The sequence below is a fragment of the Nothoprocta perdicaria genome, unplaced genomic scaffold, assembly GCF_003342845.1.
Source record: "Nothoprocta perdicaria isolate Ctin4 unplaced genomic scaffold, notPer1 scaffold_76, whole genome shotgun sequence".
Taxonomy (NCBI): Eukaryota; Metazoa; Chordata; class Aves; order Tinamiformes; family Tinamidae; genus Nothoprocta; species Nothoprocta perdicaria.
Window position 1 is genome coordinate 626,417 of NW_020456043.1, and position 17,760 is coordinate 644,176.

A 17,760-nucleotide genomic window follows, 5' to 3' on the forward strand; every position below is an offset into this window, starting at 1 on the left:
AATAACAAAGAATTTTTTTTTTTTTTAGAAAAATGAATATGAAAAGACATTAGGAACAAATTTTCAAGTTATGACTATAATTTAAACTGAGCTCCCAATTTAAAGGAAAGCCTGGCTCCATAAGCAATATGCAAATAACAAGGGAAAGCATTTAAGAAGTGACATATTGAAAATGATGATGTATGGAAACAGAAAAATATCCCAGTCTAAGGCTGGAAATTAATTGCTGTCAAAGGAGTTAGAGTAGACAAATTCATTAGGAGGATCCATCTTACTTGCAGACTCTGTAAGTGTTTAGAAAGACGAAAGGCTGAACATGAATCAACTCAACTATTTGTTCTTACAGGAGCAAAAACCTACTTTAAAAAAGCACAGCTACACTTAGGCAAGTCATTAGGTGGCCCTCTAACTTAAGCAAATGGAAGCACAGGACTCCTGCTACCTCTGTCAAATAAATGCTCACCAGCACACTAAAAAAAATATACCATGAGACTTCTAGAAGAAGTTGAGCATAACAGTGGTGCTTGGTTCAGGTAAAAAATGGTATCCTGAAGATGACAGAGAAGCTTTCTCACCACTATGTGTGTCATGAAGACCAAGTCTCAAAGCAAACCCACAATCTCTACAGAATTTGCAAAACAAACGAAGCACAATTGAGCAGAAATGCTGGTGTTGTTAAATCCTTAAGAGCAACTACCCAGCATAAGAGCGAGGCCCTGAATTATGGAGTTCAAAGAGGGAGGAGGGAAGACAGGGAGAATTTCCAGCACCATCTCCTAGCACCAAACCCAAATGGGTCTTGACCACAGACTTCTGCACCAATGCAGTTACCAGGAAAATGCCCAAATCCTACTGAGCCAAATCCTACTTAGCTAGAAGCCAACAGGACCCTGGCGTGGAACAACCTGCGCTTTGTGCTCCCTGAACTCAGGAAGAACTTTGCCCTTGCAACCAAGAGGCTTACAGTTAGGATAGGGAAAGATTTCTATATCGGGAGGGCAAATCCCAGCTGATACAGAAGAATTAGGAGCTCATCTAGAAGGTTACAGCTTGCAAAGCAAATGAGAAGGGACGGGTGCACACGGGAGGCTCTGACTGCACGCAGCCATGCGAGCTAGATGCACAAGAAGGGCCTCAGGCAGGGCAGCCCAGTCTAGGTACCACACAGAGTTGCCAGGGAGCTTTTGAGTGGGCATTTAAGAAGAAAACAGCTCTAAAAACCATTCTACCGAATGGGGCAGTGAGCAGCCAGGCAGACGACGTTTGAAAGTCAATGCTCTGCACTAGCCTGGAGGAAAAGGTAAAATAAAAACTTGAATAAATCACTGCTTCAGTCGGTGACTTGGACTCCCCACCGAAACTGCCACACCTGTGAGGGTCGTCTTGTGGCTTCGTAAGTCTGGCACACTTTTGTTGATAACGTTTACAATTTTACAAATCTAGGCCTCCATATGAGATATGAAGGAAGCTGCCATGTCCCAACCAACTCCAATTGTGTCAAAAGGAACATCCAAAGTCTTGGGGACTGCCAGAGTCCTCATCCAAGGGCAACTGGCCTCACGTCCATGTGCTGCATGCAGGTTACATGTTAGCTGGTCTGCCCAAGGGGGCTTTGCTGCTGTGACACCAAAATCCTCTGCTTTGGAGCCTATCACTGTCCTTGATGCCTGAATTACCTACAGTGAACTAGCCCACGTGCATCGGCGTGGTCTGCAATGAAGGACACAGAAGCTGACGGTCAGTATTAAAGGGGTTCAGAAAGTGCAAAGCCCTTTTCACCGTGTCTGTGACAAGGGAGAAAGGAGCATAGATAAGCCAGAACTGTGTCTTGCAGTCATAAATGTTTTCCCAAAATCACAAATCCCAAGTGCTCTGTGTCTTGTCCATCCATTACCTTTATCAGTTTCATTCTTCAGTTTCTTGCTGCTGCTCTTCTGGATCCCTTCATTTATATTTTGTTTTGCTACTTCCACTGCTTCTCTCTTTTCCAAAGCGCTGCCATCAGAATTATCCATCAAAGGAATATAAGTAGTTGGTTGAATAAGAGGTTCATCCACCAAAGCTGCAACAGAAAAGTCCAAAGGATGGGTTAGAGTTATTTAATAATTAACCTCAACATTTCAAAATGCTGCATAATGCATCAGAGCTGGATTAAAACATTCTAACCTCAGTAGTTAGTTTTTTATACTCACTTTTATTATACTTCTCAGTTTAATTCATTAAAGCTCTTCAGATAAGTTCATTAAATGAAGGTCTCTAATGCACAGTAATTTAATAGCTTCAATTAAACTTACATTTTCAAAGTAGTCTTTCAGCATATTAAAAAGAAACAGGGAAGAAACTTTACATTTTGACTTTCATTTCACTTTAATGAAAAGAAATGCATGTAGCATCCACAAGACTGGTTTACTTGTAGCTGCATACGAAATAACTGCAGCAGCTCTGAAGAACAAGCACAGCAAAGCCTCCTTCCACTCTTCTGTTCCAGGCTGGCCTCGTGGTGGAGGCAGCAGTCAAGCTCACTTCATTAATGAAGATATCTCATGTATCAGAGCTMGCTTAAGGCATCATTAACATTCAGAGACACCCCCCGGGTACTGACTGGTCCTGGGTCTCCATTCATGTCGCGCTGTATAAGCACTGGGTGAGAAACAGCCCCTGTCCAAAGGGGTTTTCAGCCTCTGTGGCCGAGACAAAAGCAGGGGAGGGAAGAGGAAGGAGCAGCAGGCCCGGGATGAGCCAGGGCAGCAGCAGGGCTGGGAAAGGCAGCGCTGCCCGAGCTGCTGGTCTGCACTGCTTGCTGCCTACAAGCTGATCTAAAGAGCACCACAGGCCATAGGACCTCGGATGTCACCTACTAGACACTTAAGTGGCCAGCAAACACCTGCTGTCACCTGGCAGAGAACTGCAGAGAAGCTGCAGAGAACTCTCCTCCAGCAGAGGTTTCCTTCATCTCCTCCACTTATCACACCCACTTTTGTCCCTCCTCTCCTTAGTGTCATCCCTACCTTCACTTTCTCCAGTTTCCCAAAGCACATGTAGTAGCAGTGAGACCCTTTAGAGGTATCAGTARCACCTGGAAGACGTGCAGCACCTGGCTATTTCAGATGTCCGCTACAACTAGCTTTCCTCTGTATTTAGACAAATGCCTTTAGAGCAAAGCAGATTTTATTCAAATAAACCAACAAGCTGTTCCTGTGCAGCACTGAGAGCGTAACTTTAGCACTGTAAAAACATTTGAGTCACCCACAAACTGACAAGCCCATGGTGCACAAAATGATCCCTGAAGAAGGGACACAGAAATATGCCCTTGTCAAAGGCCAGCAGGAGGTACATCAGGGAAAACACAGGGATGTCCACGAGAGACGGTTACAAACTAGTTTCCCCATTACTGCATTTCTTTCTTGAGTTTAGAGAGGTTAACAAGGTGGCCTCAGACAGCTCCGCAGTGAAGCTCTTCCCAAACGCTGGGGGACAAGAGCTGTCATTGTGGCAGGGCCGAAACGCAGGGGCAGAGTGAGCCAAGAGGAGAGGAGAAACAACATCTTGGCAGGGAGCGAGGGATGAGGAACAGTAACGGCCTTGACAGCGAAGATGAGCAGTGTGTGTTGGGGCAACAGAGAGCAAACAAAAGGACAATAAGAGAGGAACGTGGTCAAAGCAACCGGCTAGGAAAGGGCAGCCTTGTTTTGAGCAGATGACTGCTGCGCTTACAGACGTGCCCCGCTCGCAGCATAAGCTGAACGGGCTCCAAATTGCTCCAAGTCATAACAACATATTATGCCTTGATCCAAGCGAGGATGTTTGGACCCCAAGGCTCAGAAAGATTTACAAGGTCATCGTACACTCATAGGAGCAAGTGTTTCATAAAGCAAAGAACGGCATCTCAGGTGGATCAGTCTTTGAGAGAGATATTAAGACACCCCTCCTRCCTGAAATTCCTGCATTTTCAAATYAAAAATGTTTTCTTATAYGACATATTCTCCCCACCCCAAAGAAACAGAAAGCAAGGTACAGGCAGCACAAAACTTTAATAGAGAGGCTTGTTTGAATTAACAAATGGCTCTCAGGATTCTCACCATTATCAATTTTCTGTTTCTTTGCTGAGGTTTTCTTCTTTCCCGAGACATTTTCTTGCTTTATCTCTTGGTGGAGCAGCATCGGGTCTTGCTTTTTGGCAGGAGACGGAACGGAATCAGCCTTAGCATCTTGATCATCTGTAACAGAAAATTAAGACAATATGCTCTGCTGTATATTCTCATCATCATTGTTAGAGAATGCAGCGAATTTGTAATAATCAGTGAAAAACCCYCCCAGAGGAAAAAAAAATCTCGTGTATATTAATCAGAACACTATTTTAAATATGTACAAACACACACACACACACAAACACATACACTTCCCATATTAGATGGCAGCCCAAAGCAATAGAAAAGTTTAGCAGGGTCAAGCAGATCAAGGGCCGCTACAGTTAGTGTTTTGACAGATGAGGAATTCTATATGCAAGCAGATCGTAGAGCAGTGAAACTAATSATTTAACAAATCCAATCCAGGTTTTATTGCAGAGTGGATAGCATGGGTCACATACATTAGTTTCTCATTTGCAGGAAGTATTTCCCTCCCATCATGAACACACTTGAACAATTTGCACACACCCCCAATAAATACTGGGACTGCGAGAAGCAGAAAATACGTGTTCCCCATTCGAGAACTGTTCTTTTAAAAAGTTATTGTTACCAGCCAGAGATTTTTCAATTGTTTTGGATAGCATAATACGCTATTACAATATGTAATATTCTTGTCAGAGCTGACCACACACAATATAGGGTTATGGCATCGGCTCCTGTAATCCAAGGAGAGGAGTCAGTTGTGGCTGCCCTCAGAGCAGGGCTTGCAGGCCACATTTTAACCACGCCACAGAGATTTTGAAGAGAACGCCCACGATTTGGCACTTTTGATAGTGGTGGGTGGGTCTTTCTCTCAAGAGAAAAAAAAAATGCACCACATCAGGCAGCAGTGTCTTTTTCCTCACTCCTTCTAGCAACTCTGTGTCTGCTCCTTAGAAAGGGCACCTGTAAATACCCTGCTTTTATTTCAGAATATATATCCGTTAAAAACGTTATCTCTCTGTTCTTCTCTGGATGCTCCCTTTTGCTGAGGATACGACCAAAACAGCCAAATGACACTCTGACCACGACTGGCCATCTCTGCAAGGCTGGATCAACCAGTTACAGTGGCTCCATCCGTTCCTTTCTAGCATCACTTCTATTCGATTTTAAGGGTACTGTAGGTGGGAAGCAACTGTAAATACTTCTTCCCACTCACTCTGCCACCAAACACCTCCTTTTACATTAAACCTGCACTTAAACAGTAATTATTTTGCACGCTCTGCTGTAGGGTTTTCTAGATGTCTTTCCTTATCAGAGCAACCGTTCTCCTACAAGCTCCACTTTGTCATGGCTTGCTGTCAGAATGCAAGCAGCAAACAGTTAATGACTTCTCCAAGGTAATCAAAACTTTGACAGCTTGCGAGCAAAGTAGACAAACCACACAGCAAAGCAGAGATAAGAGCCACTCTCTTTCCCTCCACAGCCTTTGGGAGAAGAAAGCAAGCACGGGAGGTGGAAAAAACAGAACAGTGCTGCCAGATGAAGACAGGAAAAAAAGCAAAAGCTCTGTAATTAAACAGAAAAAAAAAAGTTAGAAGTGAGCTTTGCCCGTACAGCTCAGGTAGGACAGTTCTGAGAAAGAGACACTCTGTGGCCTTGCCAAAAGCAGAACACAGTTTTGGCGTTCTGTGCAAAAAGCGTATGCAACAGGAGATACCCATGCCGTTTTTCTGCTTCTTCTGCCCAGGTTTCTTCTTAGCTGCTGTTGATTCAGCTGGTGGAGTGGGCTGTTTTGTAACAGGGACTGGTTCTACTTTCTTGCCTGAAGACTTGGATCCCTCCGAATCCTTCGTTACGTGATCATCTTGAGGCGCCTTGTGTTTCTTGTCCTTCTTCTTGCGTTCCCTCACGCCGCTGGACGCTTCGGCCACGCTCAGGGCAACAGGAACTACGTGTTCTTCATCCGTACTCAGGGCGTCAGAGAGCTTCAAGTCCCGAGGAGTACTTTCAGAATCAGATTCGTGGATGTTCCCATTCTGAGCTTCTTTCTTCTTGTTCTTCTTCTTCTCCGTTTTCTTCTTATCGGTCTTGGCAGGTGGAAACTTTTGGTCCCGTTTCTGCTTCGCGAGGACTTCATCGTACAGCGTTTCTTTCATGAAGAGCCAGAAGAAGAGGAAGATGACTGTAATCACCACGGAAGGGATGAGGATGATGAAGTAGGTAGACTCGTAAAACTCCATTGTGCTTTTTCCTTAGCTATGCTTTAAAAAAAAAAAAAAAAAACTATGGGGGAAAAAAGAGAAAAAATAATAATTAGTCTTCTGACCAGGCTTTCAAGATCTCCCCCACACACACTTATAATAATAAACTAGGCTTTGACATTGCTGCTTTAGRGAAGCCTTAAAATAGCTTTAACATWATTATTAACTAAATCAATCAGGTAATAACTTCTGCAGCCATTTATCATTTGCGTAGAAGTTGTTAGGGGGCATAGGAAGGACCWGTAGTCTGAAACACTGATAGTCTCGAAGGAGGCTAGTTTTCCTCCCTTTCCTTACATTTCCTTATGAAATTCCCAGGGAAATTTCATAAAGTTACTGCTTTTGAAATCACAAACACACTGGACAGCACTTTAGGAAGCTGTGAAATAGGGACCAGTCCATRCTTTGCAATCGTGTCCTTGTTCCACGAATTACACACCATGAATTAAGATGTTATTCTTTTATCTTGGCAAAAGGGAAAGGCAAATTTCAGCTTCCTTTTGCTTCGCAATTTATAAAAGTTTCAGAAGTGACACGAAGGGAAGAAGGAGAGTCCAACATTTTAGTCAGCCCTAAAGACTTGGATGTTTTCAAAAACTTTTTTTGAARTCCAGTGCCCAACTTTAAAACCGTGAGGATTCCATACATTTATAGCATGTAACAGCACATAATTTCAGGGCACCAGGAGACCACATGAAACCAGGACAATTTGCTGAAACACTAAGCTTAGAGCATTAGATAACAACAGTAAAAATAAATACTAAAAAAGCAGGGATCAGAGTTTTGGGGCCAAGACTTGACAAGCTTCCCAATGTCACAACTGACAACTATGAACAGCCTTCGTAGGAAAAATACACAAACAGACCTAGATGTGCAAGGAAAGAATTCAGATCCTCTCTAGACCATTTGATCCAAGGAAAAAACACACACTAGTGAAAATCAAGACCAGAATTCCAATTAAATAACTGTGATTCAAGATTGTGGGAAGCTGAGTCTTCCACAGCACCCCCCAATACTGGGAACATGCAGGAAGGTGTCCAAGAACAAGCTCCTCCATGACTTGTGGCATCAGTGRCTGGAGGAATGGTTACACATCAGTTTGTCCTGCTGCTGCTCCACAAAGAGCTTCCAGAAGAGCCTGGAACAGGGATATGGGGATGGCTTCAAAGTTTTTTAAACAGTTTAAAACAGTTTAAAACAGCATCACTTGGAGTATTCCCACCACAGCTTAAACAGGAGGATGGGAGCACTCCAGTGGTCCCTCTGCATCTCCACGTGCCAGGAAGGCCACCAACTCTTTGGGCTGCACTTGCAGCAGGATAAAACAAGCTCATTTTATCTGCAGGTGCCCCAAAAGGAGAGAACCTGCACCCAAAAAGCCAAGTTCAGACCTCCCAGACCAAATGTGGCCACGGAGAGCCCAGGAGCAGAACATCCATGTGCCCAGAGGTGCAGGCTCCCCACAACTCTTCGACTGCTCTCAAATACCTGTGTGATTTTTACATCACCTCCAGGACAGGCCAGAACCTGCTACCAGGAACCAGGACGGGACACGTCACGGCTCTGAGCCCAGCTCTGGCTCAAGAGGAAGAAGCTGTAATAGGCAATGGCTTCTAACAGAGAAACATTACTGAAATAATAAATGCACACATTGTGCAAAAGCAAGAGGTGAGAACTCTACTTTGGCTATTAAATTACCAAAATAAGCACCAACTTATCAATACACTAATAATTCAGTTGTCTTAACACTAAGTCCTCCCCCCCAATCTGGGTTTATTTTCAGCACATACAGGGCTCACCAAGAAGGCTCATGGTAAGAACTAGGCACAGCACAGAAGGTTTTAGCAGGGCTGGATGGAGCTGGTCTGTTTGGGAGAAAAGCTTAAGGGCTTTAAAGGCGGAGTTTTCCAAATGATTAATGACSGCTTCTTGGTAAAACCAACTTCCTGTACTGCTCAATGACCTAATGCTGGTTATCACTTGAAGGAAGCAGATCTTGAGAAATCGGTCTCTGCCAAAGTCAACAGTGAGTGCTCGGGGGAGAAGCTAATCCCCGAAGTAAACAYGTCATTAAGGTGCCCACTATACTTCATTACTGCACCAATTAGGACAGGACCCCGCTAAGGGAACGTGTCCCCCTCCGCCTGCACGAGGCCAGTCCCCATTGCTCTCCCTCCTCCATCCCCTGGTTCTCCCTCCCATTTTCCCGTCCCTGCTGGGCCTCCCCTCCCTGCACTTTCCTCCACTTGTGCAATGACTCGTTTGCCATTCCCTGGCACCGGGAAAATAAAGTGCCCCAAACGATGCAGCCCGGCGGCTTGGCACACTCGGGTTCCTGGTTGCATCAGCCCTGCAGATCCCCCCTCGTCATCACCCCTTTAAGAAAAGGGGGACACCAGCCTTCAACTGTCCTTAAATGCTTTAACCAGACCTCAAAAATTCCCCCGGAAGTCAGAACTAAAATATCTCTTCCCAGAAAGCTTGCATTCTATTTGCCAAATGGATATATATGGAAAAGCTAGGAATTTTGGAATATCTGAATACAAGCATAGAGAAAAAAAATAAGATATATCTATATATACTACATGTTTAGAGTTAGGGATTCATCTCCCTAAGTTATTGCTCCTGTTCCTCACTTGCTGAGAGCAAAACCYGAGCAAGAGCGAGGCATCCACCACAAACACCCTCACCGAGGGCTGCAGAATCCATCCCTGAAGTCCAAAAGGGAATTGAGCCGATACACGACCAGCCAAACTCTCTTGCAAGGAAGCACGGATCCAAAAATATTAAGTAAAAGATGCGAGCAGAGCTGAGAAGTCCGTGCTGCAAACAGGAACGCCGAGCTGAAGGCAACGCGCTAGTTTCCYACCGCGGCCCTGCACGAGCAACGGGTTTAAAATTCCCTTCATTGAAAAGTCCCTTTCGTCCCCAGGGTCCCAGTGCTGGCTCCTAAGTGCAGCAGGGGCCTGAGGGCCTTCGCCACCAGGCAGCCCTTATCCTTATCCTTGTCCCCTATTATAAGGGACATCCCTGTCATGGCCCACGCTGTCCTCTGGCTACGCRCAACGATCAACTCGGTTCCTCTTTCTACTTCCCTATGGGTTGACCAAACTTTAAGAGAAAAAAAAAAAAAGGAAAAAGAAATGACCTACGTGGGCAGAGGGGGAAGCTTCTTTTCTTAATACAGTGGAAAGTGAATGTTGAGTTAAAACCCTTCACCTGCCTCCTTCGATTTCCCTTTGCTGCTCCTCCCATTCCTATCAGCTCCAGCAACACAGGCCGCCCTCACGGAGGTAATGCTGCTCTTCCCCAGGGAAGATTCTAAATTTAGCAAGATTTTAAACTTAGCAAGATTTTAAGCTTAGTAGTAGTTAACTTCTTGTTGTTTACCCTTATCAAATAATCTACCTGGAAAAAAGCAACAGGAGCAGCATCCTATAGATGTCCAGGATGGCAAGGCAAGCCAGCCTGTCCACCCAATGCCCATGTCATCGCCCCCACTCAAGGACTTAGTTCCTAAATTCAAGGACCCAAACACATCCTTTGAGTCACTGGGAAAAGGGGAACAAGCCACGTCTGTCCCTGTCCCGGCGCCGACTCCGTTACTGTGCTCATCTAACAAAAGAATTGCACTTTTGTTCCCGTCAGCAGAGGCTGCGCTACCGAAAGTARCGAGTTCTGAGCGAAAAAGAGCAAATTTTTGCTCATATCCAACCTCCTCTGCCCGTCACCGTGGGGCTTCACCCCCCACCCAGCCTTCCTGCATTGAAAACTCTAGTCGCACTCTGCAGATACCACCTTTTCCTGGATATTCATGTGGTTTTTAAGTCTCTGGGATTAAGCGACTTGAAGACAGAAATAAATTCGAGCTCCAGCTGGCTAATGAGTCACCCTGAGCTTAGCCCCAGCACGTTAGCAGCGCAGCTTCTATAAATGCCTAGATCAAGACGCGTGTAATCCTCCCGGATTTGCGCCTCTCAAAATTAACAGCAAAGGGGGAAAAAATATATAGAGCGAGCGGTTGGGGTTTTTTATTTCCCTCTACCCAAGGCAATTTAGGAGCAAGGATTTTCTCTCCTTTCGTGAGGGTGTTTTTCCCTGGATTTCTCTTACCCATCGGCACGATGCCGGGAAAGGGCTCCGGCCTCCACGCGGGGTCCTGGTGCTGCCCCACGAGTCGCTTGAGCAGGAAAGCCACCGAGCGGCCCCRGCGTGTGACCGGCCCTGGGAAGGCAGCAAAACGCCTCGGAGGAGTGTCCGGATCGAATAAATTCCTCAAACAGATAACACGTCCATTAATCTGGGCGCAATTAGCAACACCCTCCGTATTAGCCAGCTGCAAAGGCAACCTTGAGCATGGCTTTGCTCCCAAACTTATCTCCCCGGGTAGTTCCCTAGGGAGGGAACGTGCAGTGATTTGGGCTCTGGGAGAGGGAATAACGCACCACGGATACAGGTGCCATGAGAAATTCAGCCAGGAGCTTGGCCATGCTGGCTCATCATGCGGGCAGCCGGAATGAAAGGAAGGAGGGCTGCAGGAAACCCCAGACACAGCTCCTCTGAAACCAGTCCTGCCCTGTTATTAAGGAAAAAAATTGCAAAGTTGGAATAATTTAGGCCTTTTTTTTTTTTTTAATGCAGTCTTAGAGCCTTGCCAAGAACAAGGGGTGTCCTCTGGGCGTAGCTGAGTCGCCCTGCCCGTCTCCACTCCAACAGCAAAGTTTACCCTTCTTTTACTCCTGTACTCTTTAAACTTGAGTTTTAGAGCAAAATTTATATGCTGTAAATTCACACAAGTCCTCTGAGAAGCGCGTATTGAAGGAAAGCAAAATAAACAGCACTCAAATCCTGCGTTTTCCACTTAAAACACCCGTCCTGACAGCACGACTTGCACAGTAACCCCAGAGAGCTTTAAACACCTCAAAAACAGACCTATAAACTCCTTTATTAAAGCTGCTCTTATCTGAGACGCGCTCAGGTGGGGCCCAGCATCTCTCACAGCCCCTATGAGCCCTCGCGGGCCAGGGAAAAGGCGGCTCATCCCAAATCCTCGCGCTCCATCGCACCGGCACCACCGAGGCGCCGGCCTCCGTGTGCCCCTAGGTAAATATTTCCCATTCCAAGCGTGCCGCTGCTCCCACCATCTGTCGGGCTCCGTCTCCTCTCGGTTGCTCTACGGTAGTTAACGCAGACGGGCTATTTATTAAATTCCAGYAAATGAGCAGCTCGGCTATAGAAACCCTTCCTTGCTTTAATAGATAATTTTGGAGCCGGCACCTGACAGAAAGGCAATAGCAACACTGACATCCCCCAAGGCCTCTTGTTTTGGTGGTGAGTGAGTAATGGGTGCATTAGCTGCTGGGGGAGACGTTTAAGCATGCAGCCTTTTTGGTGACTGTCCTTCCTTTCCTGTTCCCCTTGCAAGGCCAGGCTAAATCCATCCTCCGCTCTTCATTCAGCCCCATTTCTGTACAGGCGCTCCTGGAAAATGGTACTTCTCAAAATTTGGGGGGAAAAAAAACACGCAGGAATTTCTCACAGATTTTCAAACTGCCACAAGGGAACRATCAACAGCAAAATTTGGAAGGGGTTCCATACAGATGCTGTTATTCCCAGTTTGAGGTTTTGCTCCCATCCCAAACCCAGGGCACTAAGACAGGTAGAGGCTGGTGTATTCCCAGCCCTTTCCAGAGGCCGRCTTGCTCACAGGAGGCCATGGCACCGTGGGAGGCTCCACGCGCCCCATGAGGCCTCCACGAAGCTGCAAGCATCAGGATCCCAGCACGTTGGCTCCTCCAAGATGCCACTTGGAAGAGAATCGAGGTTACGTTTCCCACCATCCCCACACRTCCGTATGATTCAAAATAAGCTGGTGTTCTCCGGCCGGCACTGCCCGAGCTCCACGGGAGAGGCCTGCAGTCGCATCCAAGACACGACGCCGCGTCGCAGAAACCAAACACGAGGCTGCTCCTTCGTTGGGACTTCGCCCTGAAGCCGCCCTTGGCTTCTCTCTCCCACCCACACATGGGCACAGCACAGTCCGAACGGACGCAGCGAGTTCCGCRGGTATCCCAGGCTCTCCGCCCTCGGCGCAGGGACGGGAGGGAAGTGCTGGCCCAGGCGYCTTTCGTTATCCTGATGAAATCCTGCGGGTGATTTCGTTATCCTGGAAAGCTCGGCGAGGTTTGTACAAGCCAAGCTGATGCGGCAGCGCGGAGCAGGGCGGCTCTGCTCCGCACAAAAGCCACTGGCACGAGTTCAAAGCCACGTTTTGCCGTGACAAAGGCCATGACGCATCGGCTGTGTCCATAAGGATTCACGGCTCAACGTCCCCTCAGACGGCCGGGAAGCCGTGAGCTCGCAGGGGACACGGCAGCTATGGAGCCCACCCCAAGGCCGGCTGGCCCAGGGCTTCCAAGGACTTCTCGTACCCAGGAGGGAGCCTTGGGGACACCGTTTTTAGCCATCCCAGGCCCAGGGCCGCACATCCTTCGGAAGCGGRTCACGGAGGAGCACCCTTGTCCCTTCCTCATCCCCTGGCACAGTCACCCTCCCAACTCAGCCCTGCCAAATCGGGCCGGCTCGGCCCTTGCAGCTGTAACGGTATCGGGCTCTCCTCCTCCTCCTCCGGGGCAGCTTAATCCCTTCCTGACACAGGAATAAGTTGTACCGGCATAAGTCTGTTTATTCTGGGACATCTGCACTAGCCTAACCGGGCTCTGCTCCTTTAACTCGATTAAAGCAAGTACTGCAAAACCCACAGCATTTAGGCTGTTGAATATCTCCTGGCCATGAAGCAGGCAGAGCCTCCAATTCCCAGCAAAAAAAATATATTTTTATATATAGTATATAAAAATATATTTTATATTACATATATATATTGTTTTATACATTATATATGTATATAAAAGCTCATCTCTGGAGAAATTTGGAGGCTGCTACRTTCCTTTCATCTCCTTGCATTCAACTTGCTCCCCATGAGATGGAGGGCAGASAGCAAAGCAGGTACAGGCTGACTCTTCTCAGCACTCAAATTCCACTCATGCCTCCAAAGCGATCCGCAGAAGGGGGAAAAAAAGCTGGAATGAAACCCCTTTCCAGTGCACGCAGTAAACAAACACTGTATCTGTGTCTAAATACATGTTCTTGTGTTATATATTCTCATTTGCATTTTAAAATTAAAGTAGGAGGAGAGAAAAGCAAGAGGAAAAGGACTCCAGTCCCGGGCTCGGGGTTTTTTTGCCTTTGCAGAGTGCTGTGAAAGCATGAATGGAATTTGGGCACAGAGAAGCTGATGCTCATTTACAAAGAAAGGGGAAAAGAGAAACTATTCAGCCCAGGCTTTTATGTATAAGAGCTGCAGAGGGACGTGGAAAGCACTCGCATGTGTTATCTACCCTTCTATCCCAGCAAGTTACCCCCATCCCACGGTGAAAGCTACTCCTTCCTGCATGCTCCCACATCAGATGGGTCTCCCCAAGGAGTTATATGCTCCAGGCTCGCACAAATCAAGCCTAAAGACAACGGATACAGGGAAGAAACCACAGGAAAACCCATCCGATGACTAGCAAGGACACCAGGGATACTACTTGGTTTCAGGGGCCTATTTCTGAAGACACCGCAGGCCCACGAGACGTCCCACCAGCTTTGCATTTACGGCTTGATTCTCAACGAATACCCTAAGAGTGACTTTATCCAGATTTATTTTTAAACACAGGCTTGGTGGGGAGAACAGAAGTCATCTTCTGCCAATAAAATTGGGTTTTAACCAACGAGACCCTCTTTAGCATTAGGCTTCTCGGCGCTGGTTTTACTCCCGCGTCCCGCAGCCAGCAGGACTGGCTTTGCTGCAAGAGCAACAAAGGAAAAGGAAATGACTAATCAAAGCAACGCAGGGCAAGAGATTTTGGGGGACGTGGAAAAGGAAAATTGCAGAGGGTATTTTTAACATTCCCACCACGAGAAGGCATTTCCATTCGTACACCAATCACCACATAACCCTGGTTCTAGAGAAAGGGGGGAAAAGCGATGGGGAAAATAAAGCGGAGGGGACTTTTCCTGGAAGTCCTGCTGTTGGCTACAGCAGGAGCTTCCACAGTGCCAAGAAAGGGGTGCCCTCGCCAGAGGACTGAGGATGAATAYGGAAAGAGAAGGATTTTCCCGGGAGGTGAGGGACTCAGTGAGCCATAGCTAACAGATCAGCTCCGTCCCACATCCTTTGTGGAAAGGAAAGATGCCCTTTCCATGTGAAAAAGAGGCTGTCTGCCTGGAAAACATCCCTCTTCCAAACCTCTCACTGCTGTTTCTCGGCACACCACCTGCACCAGCCACACAGACAGACCCTCAGGTGTCTCAGTGCCCCCAGCAGTAGCAAGTCCTTGTTATTCAGGGCTCTTTGGGGGCCACCACAGGTGCAGATTTGCTCAATGCAACAGCATAGAAACCTGCTGCAATAAACCCAAAATTGCAACTTTCAAACACAAAATGAAAAAATATATATTAAAAAAAGAGGTCAAAGACCATCGTTCTTGCCAGGAGATCCGAAAGCAGCTACACCACACGTAGTTAGATGCCCGCAGCTGAGGTAGGTCCTCCCAGCAAGGAGATTTTCCTATTAGCTGCTCAGTYTGCTGCTCTGAACAGCTACACAAAGGCACTGCACCCCTGACAAAAGAAGTGCTTCGTTAACCTCTCCCTGACGCGTTGTCCCACTGTGGGCAGGGCACAAAGGGACAGGCTGAGGCAGTCGGATACTCTCATCCCTCCAGTTTCCTAGAGGAAAATCCCACCTACCTACCTAGGAACCAGGTGGCGATTGAAAGGGGAGCTGTTAACAACTCATACCAGGAAATCACAACACTCAGGTGACGGTGCATCTATCAGAAGGTCCTTTCCTGRCTCTTCTCTACCTTCTTGAAGGTGCAATCTGTGCAGTAAACTGAATCTTTAAGTGGTTTTAGGTGTCTTTAAAGGGAAAGAAAGTGGCTTTTGTATCAAAATTACTGTAGCAGGGCTGTGTCACGTTTAAAGTAGAGCATCAGAAAGYAGCCCTTGAAACAGGGCTGCCATATCCCCTTATCAGACTGTACTTCTCCTAAGTCTTCTGCTCAAAAGGCAAATGAAGCCAACAGGTAAGATCTCACACACATCCCACACACAGTACAGCAAGGGCAAGAAGGGGATAGGAAAAGTTTCCACCGTTTAAGCAATTCAGTTTTTCACAGTGGAAATAAATTTTAGAATATGCCAAGAGCTTAAAACTCATYAGGGATACACAGCAGCTTCCTAAACCCCACCTACAAGGGCAGCTTCAGCTCAGGCCACGCTSCCGGAGGTCTGCAGACAAAAGTCCTTTAAGATGACAGCAGCCTCATAAATAGATATAACATCAACACACACGACACAGCTACCAAACTGGAAACCCAGAGCTGGGAATACTGCAGCTTTCCCCGCCTCTGGAATCACCCTCTTCTCCCGCAGCAGTTCCTGCTGATGACGGTGCATTGCCTGCAATGCTGCTGATTCGACCGTCTGATCCTGCATGAATCAGCAGCAGCTGAAGGCAGATTCCCACTCGAGACATCCACACAAGTTAGAGTCTGACTGCTMTGAAGCAAAATCACCCTTTAAAATTTATCCCATAGGCTCTACTATGCACATACGAGGTCATAYTTCCATATCCAAGTTAGGTGCATTCTGCTATAAAAGAGTAGAGTTGATGCTCTTCAAAATATTAGTTAAAAGTTCCAGAAAGGCTGGGAAAACACATTTTTCTTTAGTAGCACCTCCTACATACACAAAGCTGGCAGCACACCTATCTCAAAGTGTAAAACGCATTGCAAGGCAGAGCATTAATTGAGAGCACAAGGCGAGGGAATCGCTGCCCTGTGGCGGTCGCTTCCCTGCTGGAAGGGCGGCTCCGTGCCCTGCGGGAYGTGGCTCGTTCAGCAAGGATGGCCTTAAGGGCCACGTCCTCTCCAGGCCCACACCAAGAGCAGGGCCCGGCTGCCCGCGGCTCCGCCGAGACGCTGCCCTCGGGCTGCTCCTTTGCACCAAGTTCAGCTCCGTGCTTCATTTTCCAACCTGCTAAAGGCTCTTGCACGTAACAGTGATGCTCTGAACGCACAACCAGCAGCATGGGGACCCCCTGGCTTCAGGACAGCATCTTTATGGACGTGTTGGGGAGCGATGATGAGAAGGAGCGAAGGATGCTGAGGTTCCCTGATGTTCCTTGGAGCAGCAGCACCCAGCAGCCCTGCAACAACAGCCTGTACCCACATGGGCTTATTTCCCTGCCCAACCCCAAATGCAGGACAACTCACAAAGGGGAGGGAAGGAGGAAACCCATAACGTACCTGCACACAGAACCTCCAGAAAATGCATCTCTAAGAGTCCTTCCACCTGTAACCTTAGGGACCAACCTTCTAGGTATTTCTTAAAGGACTTAAAACATACAACTCACTTATTAAAACTTTAACTTGGGTTCAAATCAATATCCCAACATCCTAGAGTTCTTCCTTGCCCCTCAGAAATCACCCCTATCTRGTAAAAACCACACACATGTCCAACAAAGTCAGCTTTGCCAATGAGCACCTTCAGCTTGGAGTTTCAGCATTCTTTAAGATCTGAACCTAAAAACATGCTTGGCAATAGAAACTCACCATAATTTAGGTCATTTCTTTCATGCTTCCCTGAGTTCTCACTCACTTTGCTTTACTGTCCCACAATCTGCTCCTCCTTCAGCATGCAAAAATTTAACCAGCATTTTGTTACAACCACATGGATCTAAACTTCCTTACTGATCATACATCTAACTGCTTCTCCAGCAGTCTGCAGTGGAGATGGGGGTGGTTAAGAAATAACCCTAGAAATATGCACATCATATCTGAAACCAGGAAAATCCTTCTGTTGGCATGGAAAAAAAGCTTTAATAGCACGGAAGAAATGAAGAAACCGGGGTGGGGAAGAGGGAAAGGCAGCCTCGTAATGGAAACATCCTACCCGGGATTTCGGCAAGTTTAAGGCCTTTGTAACACAACCCGTCAGCTAACACTTTTCATAAGGCAGAACTGCAGAGCACATTATATAAGTTGTAATTGTACCTCTGCTGCCCTCCCACTTGCAGCGTTTTACATCTTACTGAATCCATATGCTGAAATATAACATAAAAATGTCCATGCGGCCCCTGTTCGGCCCGGGATACTGCCACATGCCCACAGAAAGCCTCGCTGTGCCATGCACTTTGCATGAGGCTCTAACCCATGAGAAGCAACTCTTACAAACCTGTTTTCCCATGCATACTAAGCTGTAAGGAGGGTTACTAAATTTAGCACGTAACCCAATCCTGGCAGCGGCGTATCCCGGGCTATGGATATGGAAGTGACCTTACG

General features: G+C 47.0%; 1 protein-coding gene across 9 annotated transcripts in view; it reads right to left on the reverse strand.

The window, feature by feature from the left end:
* KTN1 (kinectin 1) overlaps nt 1–6,379 on the reverse strand; it is a 50,447-nt gene extending 44,068 nt beyond the window's left edge. For 8 of the 9 annotated variants that reach the window (XM_026051477.1, XM_026051471.1, XM_026051476.1 and 5 more), the window contains exons 1-3: nt 5,827–6,379; nt 4,080–4,217; nt 1,895–2,062 (exon numbers count right to left, since the gene is read on the reverse strand). In XM_026051477.1, the coding sequence (XP_025907262.1) occupies nt 1,895–2,062; nt 4,080–4,217; nt 5,827–6,349 (829 nt within the window). In that variant the 5' untranslated portion in view covers nt 6,350–6,379. The remainder of the gene's footprint in view (nt 1–1,894; nt 2,063–4,079; nt 4,218–5,826) is intronic. The other variant, XM_026051475.1, reaches the window with a different exon arrangement.
* Between the last annotated feature and the right edge of the window lie 11,381 nt (nt 6,380–17,760).